The following is a 19,153-nucleotide window of genomic DNA, read 5'->3' on the forward strand; positions in this document are numbered from 1 at the left end:
AGATGCATTTTGTCCCTTTCTTTTATAGCCACTACTGCTTAACTCCTGTGCCTGGTAGATTATACCCATCAAACTTCAGTCTCAGCTGAGATGACCAAGTTATTTCATAATCAAAAACTATTAAAATGCAATTAAGGATCTGCCAAAACCTGAAATCTCTACACAAATTAAGAATTTGCTGTTTAGTCTGATGTTCCTTTTAATTGTTTGAATTTTCAAACCAGAGACAAAAAACAAGATAAAGACTAGCTATTGTATAATTCATTTCAATTTTTATAGTTTGGCTGATACCCTGACAACTTTGAGGAAGAAACAGAATGAATGCCTATTTTCACTTCATCGGATGTCTGATAACGCAGAAACAGCAACAGCAAATTTCTAGTCCTAACAGACTGAAGGTCAGAATTTGCAAAAGGACTATTCCCAAAAGGTCCATCTACCTCTTGATGAGTGAAAAGCATTAAAGAAACAAAACATGTCTTGAGGAAACATCCCAAACTAGGAAACAGTGAAAATGGGTATTCTCTGCTCATGCTGTTACCCTCTTCAAGACTTCATTACTTACATCATCATAGCAAGACAAAAGCATTCCCTTCAGCACCTGCAAATCAGACCACCTACTGGAAAACACAAGGGCTCCTTTGCCACCTGCATTTTTAGGCTTCCTAGAAACAGCACAAAAGGAGTATGGTTGTACATTCACATCTCGTCTTCACATGACATCAGGCTGCAGCTGTGGTACACCTCCGAGAAGCAGAACTGTGGGATGCTGCACTGACCTACACCAAGTTAACCCCATCCCTTAGCTAGAGCATCTTCATCTTTCAGTCAACCTGCAATCAAAGCATATTTCTTGTACTCCAGACACTGCTGTAAATGTGAGCTGAAAAGCTGGTCTTGCCTCTGCTTGCGGTTACGTAGTGCCATAGCGTACTAAGGCTAAATCTGGCATGGCAGTTCTTCCTGTTCAGAGCTCACGTGGATCACAGAAGCACAGAAAGCCCTTCTACCTTACTATATGACCAGAGTACAGGCACAGCATCATGATTCATATTAAAGATGAGCTAAAAGCTGAAGGCAGCTCAGACTGCTGTAATCTGACTAGATCAGTGTACTGCCCAGGAACTATAAAAACAGTTTAACTTAAGTGAAAGCTGACCACCTCTACAACTGACTTGTCTTATGCAATGAGGAACAGGAGTTGAGGCCATTACAATGCAAGACAAGATTATCAAACCTGTGTGCTTGTGACTTGAAGGATGGCATTCCACCAGGCTTTCCTCACAGAGGACGGACAGTACCCAGCAGTGAGAGCCACATAATGCTGTGACAGTTAAAAGCAGCCATCTACAGCTGCATAAGAAGCCAACATATACCATCATAGACAACCACTGTGAAGAGCAAATAAGTTCAAGAAAGGAAAGATACCAGAAGAGCCTTAGCTCTAGTACTTAATTTACACTAGTATACAGATTAGTTTTATCCATTAAACATGCAAGGGTTTAAAGTTTGATGAACAGTGAGATCAGAAGGGCCTCTTAACCCATCATAACCACAGTCTTATCAGCAGGTACTAACTCCTGGATATGCTTCACAACAGTGAATTATAGTCTTGCTTAGAAGCTTATCCAGGCTCTGTTTTAATTGCTTGTCAGATAGCCTGTTTTTCAAAGCACTATTTTACAGCCTGCATCTTTGATCTACTGAAAATAGACAACTCTAGTATTATATAATTAGATTAGCCTTTATTAAAATACAGAACTATACGAAATTTGAGCTCAGAAGCTTCAGAAAATGCATTAAAAGTCATAATTTGGAGGTGGCATGTCAATGATCTCATCCAGGGTAGCAAGGAAGTCAGCAGTTGATTGTATCAAGTCTGAAAGTTAGAAATAGAGCAAATCAGTTTCTCATGAAATTCAGAATTTATACTCTCCAACATAAGCTAGCTCCTAGTGGATTAGCCTAAGCTCTTGAATGACTAAGGGAAATATTGTTTGATTGTACAAGCCAGTTCTACCTAACTGATCAGTTAGCAATACACTGCAAGAGGTTGCTCAGCAGCATCACTTTGAGACCACTACCTGTAGTACTAGGGTTGACCAGTTAAATTCAGCTTGACTATACACCAAAAGCTGTTTGATATTAGTGTGCCATCCTGGTAATTATGACAGCAGTGGCAGTTCACCACTACAACCAGCTAGCTTCCCTCCCAAACCATTAATGAGCACTATATGTACTGAAACTCATGCTAAATTTCCACTTACTGGACTCCCATGAAATCTCTTCGATCTTCACAGGTGAAGGAACCATGTTCACACATCTGTCATATGTCTTTTCAAATACCATGAGGGGAACGCCACGCAAGTTGATATTGCTTACTTCATGCTCTTCAGGAAGATCAAAACTGTCAAAGTCTGTTTGAGAAAGACACTGCAGTTTACCAACAGTGTACAGTAGCAGTAGCCTGGGAAGCTGCAAGTTGTCCTAGATTAAATGAAGTGGGAGCAGGTCCAAAACAACACAACCCAACAGTCCCTCTTATGGCCTATTTATTTGCAGTTACACTTTAGTTGCCCATAAATTCCCACACACTAACACTTATCAAAAGACTAGACTACATAACTGTTAATATAAAGCAGGAGCTAATATTAACGTCTTTCTGATCACTGTACTAAGTCAGCTTCATCAAGCACAGCATATATGTTTCACCAGCACTGAAGCAGTCTTTTTACACACTCACTTCCACATGAACTGGATGGCTTAAGGACGCGTGCTGAAGGACTGAGACAACGTAGCCCACTGCAGATATTTTAAGAACAGCTTGAGAAGTTCCCTATTCAACTATTATATCATACAGCAGTCTCTTCAGTTACAAATTACCATCTTGGCATACACTCTTGAGATAGCTCTACTCTTCAGTGCTGCATAAGTATTCCTTAGAATACTTGTCTACTGGTTGCCCTTTAACAAATTAAGGGGCTACAACATGGTTACCTGGAAATAGTTTCCTGCAATCATAATAATGGACTCAGACCACTATCTATCTGGGGCACAGCTACTGCAGTTAGAAATATGTAAATAAGAGAAAGAGGGCATTTCAGAAGTAGCAAGCCCCCTTACATTTAAGAAAGGACTCTACAGAAATACAACACTAGCTTCTTTGCCACAATAGCTCAGCCAAAGCCTTATAACAATGTAACTCATGAAAGCCTGATGGTTCATTTTAATAATTACACCAATTGTCTTACCTCGAGGATCAAAAGGAAACATATTTTCTATTTCTGGCCAGTCTTCTTCAGCAACTGCGTTACAGCTTTCCAATCCAGCAGTATTTTCAGTAACCTTAAAAGGAAAAAGTCACATTATTTGGGCTAATGTGGTTTCTTACTGTAGTAGTTTTGCACTGGCTTTCCTGTGCTATACAGGTCTCCAGACAAGAACGCAGTCCTCAGTTATGCCTAAATTCTTAATACCTTCAACACAAATAAGCCAGAGATGGGCAAATGCTTCGGTTGAGTTGGTATAGTGCAGTACTATATATGGTGGCAGCAAATCACTGTACTAGAACATTTAGGCTCATCATGTTAAACTCCTCACACTTAACATGTAAATAAGACATTAACTCAGACTCTTTTCTCTAGAGCCACTTCTTTGCCATTAGGTATGCCCCAAGCTGTTGTACTCCTTGTGCCTATGCAGGCACACTGGTTTTGGCTAGGATAGTTATTTTTCTTCCTAGTAGCTCATATGATGCCATGTTTTGGATTTATGCTGGAAACAGCATTGATAACCCAGGGATGTTTTTGTTCCTGCTGAGCAGGGCTTGTACAGAGCCAAGGCCTTTCCTGCCCCTCACTCCACACCACCCACGAGGGGCTGGGGGGACAGAAGGGGTTGGGAGAGGACACAGCCAGGACAACTGACCCCAATTGACCCATATGGCATCATGCTCAGCAATGAAAACTGGGTGGGAAGTTTGCCAGGGCTGCCATTGCTCAGGGACTGGCAAGGCATCAGTCTACTGGTAATAAGAAATCAGTTTTGGTTTACTTTGATATTTTTAATTATTGCCTTAATCTCAACCCATAAGTTTTCTCACTTTTACCTCTCCAGTTCTCTCCCTTATCCCACTGAGGGGGGCTTAGCTGCCTGCCAGGGTTAAACAACAACAGGAGGTAAACAATGCTTTTCATTCCCCAAGTATGTTGTACTCACTTTGTTTGCAGCACAAGACTGATTTTTCTGTCTTATCTTTTCCATCTTGCTCGTGACTTCTTCAGTTCTATTCACATTTCCAAGAGCCTTTCTGACAGAGTGAGATGCGGCTGGAGATGTACTGACTTTTTTTTTAGGAAGTGGAGTGTTAACTTGTGTTCTTTCAGATAAGACTTTTGCTGGGAGAGGGCGGGGGAAGGAAAAAAGCAAGCTTTAGCACCATATAAACCCTAAAGTTTGCTTCAGTAAGTGCATGTGCTGGAAAACTAGTTGTCATAAAAATCATTGTTCACCATTTGCAAGTCAGGAACATCAACCCCATCTATGACAAACAAACAGTTATTTTAATTTTTTTTAGTAACTGATAAGCTTAGCAGAATTAGATACATAGATATAAAAATAGAAAATTATTACTGCTCAAAACAACAAAATACATTTATGCACTTCCCTTGATCCCCTGCTGGCTTAGAGCAGCATATACGCACAAGATCCTGTAGGGAATCTTAGCTGATTCTTAGTAGCACCAACTTCTCCATTCTCCTTATCAATAAAGATTAGCGTTGCCATCTTCAGGTTGATAGGACCACTGTGGAAAGTCTGTAAAAGAAAAAAGGGAATAATTCTTGACATTTATTCCACCACAGAACACTGTAAACAAACCACATTAAAGACTACATACCTGCCATGTGCTGGTCCCTCAAGGAGGGAGAACAAACCCATACTTCACACAATTTCCTAGTAGTTTAGCTACAAACCCTTAAGCCTGACAGCATTTTTAATAGGTTCATAGTCCTAAAGGAGCTTGTATGCACTGGGGAAAGTAGCAAGATCTCACTAACAATGATACACAGAAAGATCTAATACCTTTGATTTGCTTTGTCACTTCTTTATAGTGTTTAATTGTTTCCTCAGTACAAGAGGAGAATACATCTCCTAACTTAGCAATCCAGTCCTTAGCTCAGCTGGTAGCACCTCAGCAGCCAAAAGGCATGCCAGTTATTTTACCAGCAGAGCCATCTTTTCACCAGAAAAACTATTAGAGGACATCCTACATAAACAGATCAGTACTGCTTTTCAGCCCCATCTGAGACCAGAGCCCTCCCTTGCACCGTTAAGCGCAGGCAGGCAGCTCCCACCTGGAGCTTGCCACTGCCATCGCAGAAGCGGGCTAGTAATTCCTTCTTCAAGAGGACGCTGGGGAAAAACCGCTTCGAACTGGCATAGCTTGAAGTCAGAGAGAACCCCACAGCCGTAGATCCCCACGCTTTCCCTATTTGAGCCGCCCTCCGCTCACAGATTCAGAGGCCCCCGCACCCGGCTGGGCCCATGGCCCCAGCGGCCCTCCCGCCCGGCCACGCGTGCCCAGCCGGGAGCTCACCTCGGGAACCGCCGGCAGCTCCGACCGCACGAGAGGGCAGCTAAGGAAGGGCAGCCGAACCAGAACCACCCCGCCTGAAAGAGACCCACCACAGTACCTCAACCGCCGGCACGTTTTAAACCGTCTCCGCATCGCCCATTGGCCGTTTCGACCAACGCTCGCAGCCGATTGGCTCAGCGGCGCCGCTTCCGCCCCGCCTCGCCCGCCCCCCGCGGCTCCACACCGCGTTGCGATGGTGACTGCGTGGCACCGCCCCTGGCTGTGCGAGGTTCCTGGTGGGGCGGGCCTCTGGGCGGGGCCGCGGTGCATTGTGGGGCGGCGGCGGTTGTGGCGGCGACGGCGGCCTAGCCGGTACCGGGGCGGCGGCGATACGGGGAGCCGGGTGGGAGCGGGGCGACGCTTGGGCTTGGGCTTGGGCTTGGGCGGGCGCAGAGCAGCCGTCTGGGGCTTAGAGGGGGTACCCGCCCCCACGCGGGCCGGGCCCAGGCCCTGGCGGGGCGCTGCGGCCTCGCCTCCGGGGCACGGGAAGGCCCCGGCCTGTGCGTCGTGCGGGGCTCGGGGGGGGCCTTGCGGCAGCTCCGGCCTGTCCGCCGGTCCCCCCCGCCTGTGGGCGCCCGGGGACTGACAGCTCCCCCGCGCAAGCGGGGCCGAGCCCCCGGCCCCCCGCGCGGGCGGGGAGGCCCGACGGTGCGTGTCGTGGAGCTGCGGGCAGCACCGCTGCTCTTCCCTGTCGCGCGGCTTGGAGAAGAGAAATTGCGATAAAATAGGGTTTGGTTCTTTTCCCACACCAGCAGTTATTTCTGTGAAAAGACACACGTCAAGAGCGTGTAATACAGCGTTACTGATTTAACTTAATGATACAAAACCATGTTGAAGAACTGTGCTGTCAAATGGTGTTGATCTGTGAGGCTTTTTATCTTTTTTTCTAATTTCTGTTACAGAGGAAAAACCACAATGGCATCAGGGACAGTAATGAACACCACTTCTGCGGGAGGATCCAATGATGTGAACCTGGAGGAACCGAAGAAGATGACAAGGGAAGACTGGAGAAAAAAGAAGGAATTAGAAGAACAAAGGAAACTAGGAAATGCACCTGCTGAGGTGGATGAAGAAGGAAAGTAAGTTTTTGTTCTAAGGCTACTGGTTAAAAGTGTCTTTTTTCTGGTTGTGATTGCACAATAATCGCAGGGGTAATGTGCAATTTCTGTGTGATTCATTGTAGAATTAAACAGTTGAACTTTGTGAATTTGCTTGTGTAACATTCTAGTCATCCTCAGAAAACAGATGTTTTCCAAAAAAATGTAGGTTCAGTGTTTAGCTACTGTGATGTCCTGATGGTGCTGCTAAAAAGTCCAATCTGTGCAGCTGCTTACAAGTGGTGCTTTAAAAGCAACTAAAACTTAGTTCTGGGGAACTTTACTGCATACCGTTTCCATTCCCGCTCTCTTGCTTCTACAAGGCTCATTGTTTCTGAGAGGATAAATGTTACTATTTTTGTGCTCAGTAATGTTGCATAGAATAAGGTATTTGATTTGGAGTCAGGATTTTAGGTGAATTAAATGGTGACAAAATTTCAATGAAAGTTTGCATTTATCTGGTTAAATTAGAGCTTATTTTGCAACGCACTGCAACAACATTATTTTATTATCACTTCTAAAGAACTGAATTTAACGTGAGAGTTGTTTGTTTTGCTAAGTTGTTGTGGTATTTTTCCCTATGCCATGTATTTATTATACAACGTCTTTTACAGAGATATCAATCCTCATATTCCTCAGTACATATCCTCAGTACCATGGTACATAGATCCTTCTAAAAGACCTACACTAAAGCATCAGAGACCTCAGCCAGAGAAGCAGAAACAGTATAGTTCCTCTGGAGAATGGTACAAACGAGGAGTTCAGGAGGTATGCAAAATATTTTTGTCATAAAATAAAGATCAGGTTTGCTTTTGCGAGGAGATGAGAAAAGAAGCATTGACTCCCTATAAAGACATAACTCTGGTTCCATGTTTTTGAGAGGCAAAGGAGCTGGGAATTCTTACTCAGCAGGCAAGTCAGTGTTTGGTAATAATCAAAGTATGTGTTCTGGTTTTAGGTGTATCAAAAAATTAATTAGTTGTTGGGAACACGCATATGAATCTTGCACAAGTTTGTACAACGCTCTTTTTTTGTTGTTGTTTAGCATGCTGTAGCAACTAGATATCGTAAAGGAGCTTGCGAGAACTGTGGGGCATTGACACACAAAAAGAAAGACTGCATGGAGGTAAACTTGACTTTTGTTGGAGTTTTAATGGTTTTGAAAACAGCGTGAGTTCCAATCTTAGTGAAAAATAGCTATAGATAAAGCTGTTTTACAAAAGGTCACAAGTATTGAAAGGTGGCTTGAAAATTTCTAAAGAAATTGTTATGTAGGAAAAATGAAAGGAAAAAATGCTGCTATTCAGGGTTTTGCTCATCAATTCTGTTTGTGATAACTGCTGTAATAATAGGTGAAAATGTTTAGCTCTTCATGTTAATTTGCTTTAATTCAAGTGCTGCTGTGCCTGTCTTTCTGTTTCATGTCAGCTAGAAGGCATCCCCAGAAGGTGTGGTTTAATTGCTCTCTTAATTGTGGAAAATAGAGTTAGAAATTGATGGGGGTTGGAGTCAGTTGCACCACTTTAAAATACAGAAGTGAACTACTTGTGTTTATTTACAATTGACAGGCTTTTAGTGCTGAATTTAACTGGCTTTAGAAGAGCTTGACTGATGCTGTTTTTAAAGGGATATCTGAGTGAGTAACATATTTTAGTTTAATGGACTGATCCAACCATTTTTTTTCCTTTCAGAGACCCAGGAAAGTTGGAGCAAAATACACAGGCATGAATATTGCACCAGATGAACATGTGCAGCCTCAGCTGATGTTTGATTATGATGGAAAGAGAGACCGTTGGAATGGTTATAACCCAGAAGAGCACATGAAGATTGTAGAGGAATATTCCAAGGTTGATTTGGTACGTAGGTCTGCGATTTACTGGGGAAAGCTTCAGCATTTGGCTTGGCTGGGAGGAGGAATGTTTATGTGCACTGTTAATGTTAGAGTTTGTGCTGTATTCGTCATGCAAAAGCGAGGTGGATTCTGTGTTTGATAGCAATCTTCGTTTAAACTGAAAATTCAGATCAAACTGGCAACTGAGTATAGGTCTGCGCAACAAATTAAGCATCTCTCCAGATTGCTTACTTTTTAATAGACAACCTTAGAATTTATTACCCAAGATGCAGGTAGAATTGCTGGCAAGAAAGGAATTTATTATCTGGCTGTATTAAAGCTCATAAGTCTGTATCTATTTTGTAAACTCATTCATGTTATTTTACTTATGAATCATTTTTGTTACCATGATGGAGCAGCGAACTATTTGTACATGTCTCTGTGCAGATCAGCACCTTGCTGTTGCAGTTAACTTTCTATCTGTATGCACCAAATTCATGTGGATGCTATTAACTTTTGGGGGGCGGGGGGGGGGGGAAAGAGTTCACTACCTTGGCTGGATGTTAGGCCAGTTCCAAACAGTAGTTAGGTGCCTAACTAACTCCCTTCAGTGCTGGGTGCTCAATATTTTCCTATAGTGCATAGGAAATCTAGTGCTAAATGTGATCTAATCAGCGTGTATAAATGTCTCATGCAAGTGTTTAAAGGCAGAGCCAGATTCTTCTCAGTAGTATCTAGTGACAGGATAAGAAGCATTGGGCACAAATTGAAATACAAGAAGTTCTTTTTAAACATGAGAAGAGAGTGTTCTCCTGTAAGGGTGATCAAACAGTGGAACAGCGTGACCGGTAAGGCTGGGGAGTCTCCATTCTTGCAGTAGTCAAAACCTGCATAGGCACAGTCCTGCGCAGCCTGTTGTAGGCAAGTCTGCTTTGAGCAGGAGGATTGTCCTTGGTGGTCTCCAGAGGTACCTCCAGCATCAACTGTTCTGTGGTTCTGTGAGGTCAAACACATATAAATATGCACTATAAGCTACTTCAGAATTTCACTTTAGATGCCAGACTTGGGTGCTTTCTGGGTCAAACATAAATGCTTGCAGCATCGGTCATGAAGTACCATAAGCACTGATGTTCCTAAGTCGATTATGAGGACACAATAACAAAACTTGTTTGTTCTTAAACAATATTGAACTAAAATAAGCTCTCTCTTTCTTAAATTAGTATGCACATAGTAATGGTATAGCTTCATAAGCTCTAGTAAACGGTTTTATTTAACAGTATAATATAAAATAGTAAAATGGCTAGTGTATATGTAGCTTCCTTTTCTTGAAGCTCAAAAAACAATATGGTAAAGCACAGGAGTAGAGGAGAGAAGCTCTAGGCTGCTGATTTTTTACAAGCACCCAGAGAATTGAAACCTCATATTTAAGTAATAAGGAATACATTTTAAATGATACCAGTCACAAGAGATGCTTATGGTAAGTATTACTACCACTTACTATTAAAAAGAAATATTAAAACAAATGCATTTTCACAACATGCAGGCCAAACGTACGCTGAAAGCCCAGAAGCTTCAGGAAGAGTTAGCATCAGGAAAGCTGGAGCAAGTGGTAAGTAAACTAAACCCTAATTATATTTGTTTAGGCTGAATAAAAATGCCACAGGTTACTTCTTCTCTCTGATGCTTTTATTCTCTGTGTAGGGTCTGCTATTTTTTTAATGCCCCTCAGTAATTTAAAGATTTTCCTAGCACCAGCAGATCTTGTGCCATATTCAAGAATTCGAAGCTGCTGCTTTCAAATGAGAGTGGCTTTGTTTTCCCCTTGTGAGCAGAAATTTTGTGTGATTATTTTTCTTGCTAAAACTAATGACATGGATTTTTTGGTCAGAAAAACTTGTTTGCCATGTAGTAGTTTTGTTTATGTACTGGAGTGTTATTTTATATTTCAAGATTATTATGTCTGAGTAATGTTGAGGTAATGACTATTATGTGGCTGTAGATTGTTTTAGTAATGCTTAGTATAAATTTTAATAGGAAGGTATTTTCTCTCTCTTAGAACCAAACTTCTTTCCTCTTCAGTTGTTGCTATGACTATTTGCAGTGTCTCTGGTTATTTGAAGGCTGAACATATGTATTTCCCTCTGGCATGTAACTGCAGAGTTTGCATCTTCCACTAACTTCTACAAGCTCCTCTTGGAAAATTCTAATTTTGAAATGTATTTCTGATAATATTCCAAGTTTATAAAATGGGGGAAAAGTAGAGACTACTGCTGGTCAGAACGTAGGGATATTTTAGTCAATATGGTAAGAAACAAAACACTAAGCAAGAGTGCGTACAACTGGGCCTCCGTTTTCCAGAGGTTTGCATTTTGTCACTAGGTGGCAGAGTGAACTTAATCTGTAACCCAGCATAAACTGCGACGTTCTGACCTTCCCGATAGAAAAGATTCTTTCTCTTTTTGATGCCTGTTTTCACAACAAGGCAAAGCTGTTGGTTTCATATACTTAGTCCGTACAAAATGGAGCTAAGAAAAGTATGTTTTAAACATAAGAACTGTCTCTGGTGGAGGGGACTGAGACTGATCCCACTTTGCATTTGCATAGTCAGTGCTGGCCAATTTGCTGGTCAGTCTTCCAGGACTCACCATTGTTTCCATCTTTACTGCTGCAAGTATTCTCAAGTTAGAGGCTAAGCAGGTTAAAAAAATAAATTCTGGATATGTTTCTCCAGATTAAATTATGGCTTCTGATTCATGCTCTGTATTTCTGTCAGTCCTAACTAAATACTTGCATATGCATATCTTTTTTTTTTTTAAGCTTTTAGAGTTGAATTTTGGTTATATTAGATAGGAAATATTCTAGTTAAACCATTAGTCTCTAAAGGCATAGCAAGCTCTAAAAAAACAGTGACAGTTCTAGAATTTGCTCTTCTTGCAAAGGCTTGGAAATTTAGTTGGGAATACTGTGAAAAGATCTCCAACATGCATCTGTAATAGAGACACTTATAAGCTCTTTCCCAGAACATTCAAAATATAGCAGTCTTTGTGCATTCTGTGCCACAGGTAAATTGTATTTTATATCCAGCATCAAAGCTCTGCGTTGATTGCTCTTTATCTCCCTGCCATCTTTCCTCTCTCCACTATCTTGTCTTCTCTGCTGATGTGCTCTTTGTTTACTGCAGAACTCCCCAAGACACCAGTGGGGAGAAGAGGAACCAAATTCACAGACAGTAAGATGATTACCCACTGCATCACACCATGGGCAGAAAAAAGGGCCTGTAGTTAGTGGAACAGTGAAACAAGGGTGGCATAAGGGTTTCAATGTTGGGTTCCTGCCACTGGCTGCCTATTCTTTTGGACAGAGGTTGCCAGGTTTCATAGAGGGGTTTTTGGTTTTAACTCCTGTGTGTTGTCAAACCTTAGAAATGTAAGCAAATAACTAGTTTTTAATATATGGTGTATTTTGCCGAAGATAACTTCTCTTAATATCATCACAGTTAATGTTTTTGTAACTGTTTCCACATGAGGAAGTGAAAATCCTCTAACAAGAGTATTTCTGAAACCTGTTGAATGTTAGATTTTTTTACTGTTGGAATTTTTAATGAAACTACTAAAGAGAGATTCTTATACTTGTCTCTAGAGCTAATGTCCTCTTTTATTTAGATGTTTCCTATCTCTTCTCAGGAAAGAGATCATAACAGTGAAGATGAAGATGAAGATAAATATGCAGATGACATTGATATGCCTGGGCAGAACTTTGACTCTAAAAGACGTATCACAGTTCGAAACTTACGTATTCGGGAAGATATTGCAAAAGTGAGTAAAGAATTCTTTGCAGAGGTTCTTTTGGATTCATGAGAGTTAATTTCAGAAAATTGTACGCTCAATTATTAATGAGTTTGCGTATGGGTCTTGGAGTTTGGAGGTTAAGGTCTGTTCCTACTCATGTTATGACCTTGTCACAGTCATCCTTTTACACAGATACACCTTTTTAAAATGTCTAAGCTGGGGGATACAGTAGTAACTTCAGTTCTTTTAAAATCATAAATACCTAGTATCTTGTATGCTGTTTTCTTTCCCTAGTACCTGAGGAATCTAGATCCAAACTCTGCTTATTATGATCCCAAAACAAGAGCAATGAGGGAGAACCCATATGCCAATACAGGCAAGAATCCAGATGAGTAAGTTAAAACAGGGTCATGCTTGTGTATCCAACAAAACTCTGTTAAAAATGAGATTAATCGTTTTGTATTTTCTTTTACCTGTATGTTCTTTTACTAATTAATCTCTAGTCAGCTATGGATAGAAGTAGTAGTAATCATGGAAAAAAAATGTTTTATTTAGCAGCACTCTTTGTTTTAGTATATAGAGTGGTGTTTTTGTAATACTGGCCCTAAATCTTCAGGGATATGTGGACCACAGGGATATGTGTAATGATCTGTACAAGGATTAGAACACTCTACTGTATCTAGAGGTGACACCTATGAATAGTAATGATGTTTATGTAAAGTATTTCAGTAACCAAATCTTAAACTTCATCCTGTGTTCGTTTGGAGGTGTTCAGCACTGGAGACTAGCATGGAGTATCCATGGTACCTAACTCAATGCCTGAATTAGGAGCAAAAGCTCCTCATATATTAATGGAGTCTGCATGGAAAAGGTCTGAAAGCTTTGGCATTGTCTAGATAGACAACTTAATTAAAGAATGCCATAGGCTGACTTTTGGCTGCACGTAAGGCTGTCTCACTTAAAACCCGAGTCAAGCACCTGAGCTGTGACCCTGCCATGACCTGTGTAGTGCTGTGGACATACAGAGCAGACAGGCTGTGAGCAGAAACATTTATTTAGAGTACAGTAATTGGATTGGCTCACTGCCTGAAATAGAGTGGCAGTGGCTAAATGCTAGCAAATAATGCTCTTTCCACCTCTCCTTGCCCCCAGCTAGAATAATGCCAGTCCGTTCTTTTTTTGAAGATGCAGATGCTTTCACTTTCCTCCAGACCCATAATTTGACCTTTGTTGAATCTGTTGTTTCTGCTACAGCATTGCAGACTGTAAATTTTTTAGAGTGGGAGATGAAAAGCCTGGAAAATTGGATTGTTAACATTATTTGATTGTCAACCTGCGTTTTGTGTACTCATTGTGAATCTCTTCAAGGGGTGTGCAAAAGGTAACTGAGAGCTGTTGCCAGGCTTTAACCCAGTAAAATACGCTTGGTCTGGGCACGAAGAGAGATTCACAAAAAGCTGTAAATCGCTATGCTAGAGTATCACCTACCATTCATACATGTTTATCGTGCAATTAGGTCCATGCTTGACTCATGGCACTTGGTTTCCCAGACAAAGCTCTAGGTGTCTGTCATAAGATGTTTCCATATAAACATAGGCATCATGTATTTTGAGTTGCTGTCTCATACTTTCATGACTCTATGCAAAGCCTAGACTTTCATTTCACATATTGAGTTGTATGCTCCCTCCTCTCCCTCCATTCTTAACTCCCAGGGCACAAAGGAGAATTTTTATTTTCCTGTTGGTGTACTGTGGTTTTATTTAAGAGGAAATCATGTTATTTGTATGCTAAGGATCTTATTGTTCTTTTCTGCAGAGTTGGTTATGCAGGTGACAACTTTGTTCGCTACACTGGAGATACCATTTCAATGGCACAGACTCAGCGTAAGTGGGCTTGGGTTTGGTTTGGTTTTTTTTAAGGAAATGGTCTTAAAGACTTAAGTTAACAATGCTTCTTTCTTGTAAAAGAGAAATAAATCTTTTTAGATTGAGGCTTTCTTTTGAATTACTACAGAATTAAAAATGGTAATTTGAATGTCAGTTTTAGAATAAATATTGAGTGAAACCTCTTGTGTACGCAGTGTTTGCTTGGGAGGCTTATGACAAAGGCTCTGAAGTTCATCTTCAAGCAGACCCTACAAAATTAGAGCTACTTTATAAATCCTTCAAAGTGAAAAAGGAAGATTTCAAGGCACAGCAGAAAGAAAGCATCCTAGAGAAGGTAATAGACATTTGGTTTTATTTAATAAGAATTCTGTTGAATCTGAAGTCTGGGTCTTGGGGAACAAATAAGATTACTAATGCTATGTGAAAATGTATCAGTTGTTCTCAGCATCTTAGATTTAGGAAAAGATTTTTATGTCTATACACAGTATCGCATGAATTGGATTCATTATGTTTTTTAATATAGGAACCTTTGAAGATCTGCTGGCATTTCTTTGGATTATTGGGAGCTCTTCCCTTAGCTGTCAGAATTTCTCCAGTGAAAAATCTGACAGCAGTGTGTAGGAGGAGCGGGGATTTAGATTTTTTTTATTTTTTTTAAATAATACAAGTGGTTGAAAAATTCTTTTGCTGTTTAAAAGTGGTATCTTTTGTAAAATACCCAAGTAACTGTCTCCCAAAATTATTTTTAAATTTTTCTTTTCTCTTAAATGTGAAAATCAGAATTTTTGGACTCTAGTTTTGTGTGCAATCTTCTAGATAAATATCTGTCTTGTATTTTGCTACTGGTTTCTTGGACAACTGATAAAGAACAAAATAACCCATTTAGGTTCTAGCCTTGTCAGCGTTCAAGTTTGGAGGTGGACAGGAAGTACTGCTCTGGTTATACTGGAGCTTTTGGGGAAATGTATGTTTAACTACATAAAAAAGTGGGTTTCTTGCAAAATTATTATATGTCATTTCTATATGTATTTTAGTATGGAGGACAAGAACACCTAGATGCCCCGCCAGCTGAACTGCTGTTAGCTCAAACAGAAGATTACGTGGAGTACTCTAGACATGGAACAGTCATCAAAGGACAAGAGAAAGCTATTGCTTGCTCTAAATATGAAGAGGATGTAAAGATCAACAACCATACAGTAAGCCTTAGCTTATGTAAAAATTATTTAAAATGTATATTTCTTCCCATTGGAAGGGAATGAGGCATGGTAGGGTACAGTACAACATGACACAGCAGATAAATTTCTCCTGTCTCAAAACTCTGTCATCTCCTGACACTCCCTTTTCTACTAAGGAGGAATGTCAAGTTGTCGTGGTTGCATTGTGAATGGGAGGCATTGCGGTGGCAATCTTAAACTGAAGGGGAAGTCATTGTGTTTCTCTTCGACTTTGAATATGAGTTGACCACATCCTGTTGCTTTTCTCTTTTTTGAAACTGTACCTGTAAAGCTAATGTAAAGTTGCAAAAGTATTTCTCATAACTTTCCCTTCTGGACAATAGAATCATAGAATCATTAAGGTTGGAAAAGGCCTCTAAGATCATCAGATCCAACCGTCAAGCAATCCAACCAGATTGTTTGACTAATTTACTTACTAGGATATAACCTCAAGAAAAAATTGCAGCCTGCCTCTTACGGGAGTATCATTGTGGACATAACTGCTATGGTGTTTTCTTTTGCAGTGCATTTGGGGTTCATATTGGAAGGATGGCAAGTGGGGTTACAAATGCTGCCACTCGTTTGTCAAGTACTCATACTGTACAGGAGAAGCTGGGAAAGAAATTGCTGTAAGTATTGTCTTATTTAGTCACTTGGAAAGAGCTAAAAAACATTCATCTTCCCACCTAAGTTTTAGACTGTTTTGGTTTTGGCGGTTTGTGGTTTTTTGGGTTTTTTTTTTTTTGTCCTTGCCCTTGCAACTGTGCTTAGTAAATGGGTATCCTTCCTCTTGTCTTTTGTATAGAATGCTGAAGCAAGCTTACTGGAAGAGCAACCCAGGGAGGAAGAACACATAACAAAACCCAAAACACTGATGGAGGTAGGTTGTTTCCCTTTCTCGGGAAGGCATATATTTTTCCTCAGCATTTTAAGAGGTGGAAAGATACGGTAACTACAAAATTATGTAAGTCATGATGAGTCTGAAAATTATTAGACTGCATTATTAGATCATTAACATCTCCACTGAGAACTAAGCTCTCAAATAGCATTAATAGACGCTTGGGATTTAATGGCTTGAAGATTAGTAATGTTTGCACAAGTTGAATCTTTAACAGTAGCCGGTTTTCCACCTTACAGATCCACCAAGAGAAACAGAAAGAGAAGAAAAAGAAGAAGCACAAGAAGAGCTCAAATTCAGATAGCGAGGGTGAAGAGAAAAAGAAGCAAGAAAAACTTAAAAAGGTACATTATACTCTTCAGTGGTTTTGTGGCAAAAAGATCTTGAAATACGTTTTACAGCAACGTCAGTTTTATGAAGCCTGTAATGCAGTATTCTGTGGGATGTTCTTTGATGCTAATTTTGAGCTAAAGCAAATTTAAAATGCTGTTAGATGTTCTAAATTACATTCCCTTTTTCTAAGGTAAACATGCAATAAATACTTCATTTTGGAAGGCTTAGTTTAGAAGATTTAGAATGCTTCCTTTCTAGGCACCCATTACAGCTGTAGATCTATAGAAGACATTGCAGAATACAATTATTTGGGTATTGACGAAGGATGGAGAGATCAAAGGCACTGCCAAAGCTTAACTTAGCCCTTTTTATCCCAGACTTGGGCCCAGACTCATAGCTGATGCAATAAATCCATCCACCAAGCCATCTACTGACTGCTGCTGAGCAGCTCTTCCACAAGCATGGCAGCCTGCCTCTAGATATTCAGAGTGTGAAACTAATGTTGAACTATGGTTAATCAAAGCATTGTACAAATGCAGCTTCTTTTCAGTAGCAAGAAGGAGCAACAGTAGTAGTTTGAGGAATTGGATAACATGTATTTCAAAAAACCTTGGGGGGGAAAAAAAACCAAACCAACAAACAAACCCAAACCCCTAAGATGACATGCTTGCTTATCTGCTTTTGTACTTGCTGGGTCATGATTACATTTTACGTAAAGCCAAGGAGTTTCTTACTTTATTTGGATAATTGGAAAGAGATTAAAGTATCTTGTTTGCTAAATATCATATTACCATCATTTTATGTTAAACACTAAAAAACGAGCATGAAATGAAGTGTGCTGGAGGTGGGCCAGGCAGATGTGTACCGCTTATTCCAACATTCTGCCTGCTGCTTGTTCATTATACTAGAATCTAATGCAAACTTTTGTTGTTTTTTATTGCTTAACTTTCATTGTGGGTTGTCTGTTCGTTTTTTTTTTTTTCTTTGCTTTCATTTCAGGCACTAAATGCAGAAGAGGCTCGTCTTCTCCATGTTAAAGAAATCATGCAGTTAGATGAGAGGAAGAGACCGTACAACAGCCTATATGAAACCAGGGAGCCAACAGAAGAGGAAATGGAAGCCTACAGAATGAAACGTCAGAGACCTGATGATCCCATGGCCTCTTTTCTTGGACAGTAGTAATGGTGAAAATTATTCCAATACACAAGACTTTTTTTTCATACCTGTTTCCAACTTTATAGACACTTGCTTACCTTTCACATGTCTTAATAATTGCCAGACATAGCAGAGACCTTTTTTGCACCAAAGAAGTTGGTGAAAACTTCTTTCAACAGATATAAACTGTCCAATACTTACAGCAATTTTATACGTGTGTGTGTATATACATATACAGTCACAAATATATATATACAGACACACATGTGTATATATAAAATTCTATGTATATATAGAATATGTACGCCTACTCTGTAAATTCTTTATTGGGAAAGATCTGATGCTGGCTGGGATTCTAGGTTTGTTTTGGCCAGCTGATGTATCCACAGAATCATGATACACTCAGTAAAACTGACTACTCAAATGGTCAGCAGGTGTCACAACACAGAACAACAATTGTTGGGAAAAAAATTTCATACAGCTACTGAAGCCTCCTGTTTGTAAAGAGAGTTGCCTGTCACATGGCTTTAAAAGGAGAAATATCTTCTTTGTTGACAACTTTGTAGTAAGTATTTTGGAAATGTAAAGATTGTTTGCTTTGTACAGTTTTGGTTAAATTAATATAAAGATCTTAAATGCTGTCCAGCCTTTTTAATTAAGAGGGTAGAAGCTGACTGTAGAGCATTTAAATTCTAATTTTGTTTCTGCAAATGTGAACATAGAAATTTCAGCTGCAAAGATGTGAGTTCTTTGGTTTTCTGTTTGGTAACAGTATTCATCTTACCCTTCTAACTTCCAGAGTCCTGTTACATGGTGTAATTCTAAGCGTCAGGCTCTAATACCTTGTGATAATGTGAAGCAACATCTGCTTTGTGTTTGGCAATATTAGTTCCTTAAAGTGGGATTTTTCCCCTTTAATAGATACTCCCCTTTTAATAGATATTAAAAGCTGAAGAAATGGGTGAAAAACTTCACAGCATGACTTTAGAGTTGGAAGCCTTGAGAATTATTTCTATTATGGCTTAAACTGTCTTATTAAACATGGCTCTTATAACTGCATTTAATGTGGTTATATTAATGGTAGGACAAGGAAGACTCTGTAATCCTGGCTTTTCCTCTTAAAATTAGGAACCTGATTACAGTTTCCACCTTGTAAAAAATGAAGGAAGTTAAAGTTACTGGAAGAAAATGAAACAGTAGGTTACACCTGTAACATGCTGTACCTGTAATTTCCACCTGTAAAGCTGGTTTCCTCCAAATCTGCTTCCCCTTTATTTTTGTTACAGAAATACTAATTCTGAATGCAGACTTTATTT

General features: G+C 40.0%; 2 protein-coding genes across 2 annotated transcripts; one reads left to right on the top strand and one right to left on the bottom strand.

Annotated features, from left to right (window-relative positions):
- Nucleotides 1-1,723: 1,723 nt before the first annotated feature.
- Nucleotides 1,724-5,749, bottom strand: PTTG1 (PTTG1 regulator of sister chromatid separation, securin). The gene is made up of 6 exons (XM_064458973.1): nucleotides 5,597-5,749; nucleotides 4,704-4,815; nucleotides 4,219-4,397; nucleotides 3,252-3,345; nucleotides 2,268-2,417; nucleotides 1,724-1,879 (listed from the first exon to the last, which is right to left on the bottom strand). Exons 1-6 carry the CDS (start codon nucleotides 5,726-5,728, stop codon nucleotides 1,800-1,802), a joined length of 747 nt encoding a protein of 248 aa, XP_064315043.1. The 5' UTR covers nucleotides 5,729-5,749; the 3' UTR covers nucleotides 1,724-1,799.
- A 64-nt stretch (nucleotides 5,750-5,813) lies between these two features.
- On the top strand, nucleotides 5,814-18,477 carry SLU7 (SLU7 homolog, splicing factor). The gene is made up of 16 exons (XM_064458971.1): nucleotides 5,814-5,947; nucleotides 6,538-6,714; nucleotides 7,347-7,500; nucleotides 7,778-7,858; nucleotides 8,424-8,588; nucleotides 10,107-10,172; nucleotides 11,745-11,792; nucleotides 12,247-12,378; nucleotides 12,646-12,743; nucleotides 14,167-14,234; nucleotides 14,432-14,571; nucleotides 15,272-15,433; nucleotides 15,976-16,080; nucleotides 16,257-16,331; nucleotides 16,589-16,693; nucleotides 17,682-18,477. Exons 1-16 carry the CDS (start codon nucleotides 5,829-5,831, stop codon nucleotides 17,859-17,861), a joined length of 1,875 nt encoding a protein of 624 aa, XP_064315041.1. The 5' UTR covers nucleotides 5,814-5,828; the 3' UTR covers nucleotides 17,862-18,477.
- The last annotated feature ends 676 nt before the right edge of the window (nucleotides 18,478-19,153 follow it).

This window comes from Phalacrocorax carbo, chromosome 8 (genome assembly GCF_963921805.1).
Source record: "Phalacrocorax carbo chromosome 8, bPhaCar2.1, whole genome shotgun sequence".
Lineage (NCBI taxonomy): Eukaryota > Metazoa > Chordata > Aves > Suliformes > Phalacrocoracidae > Phalacrocorax > Phalacrocorax carbo.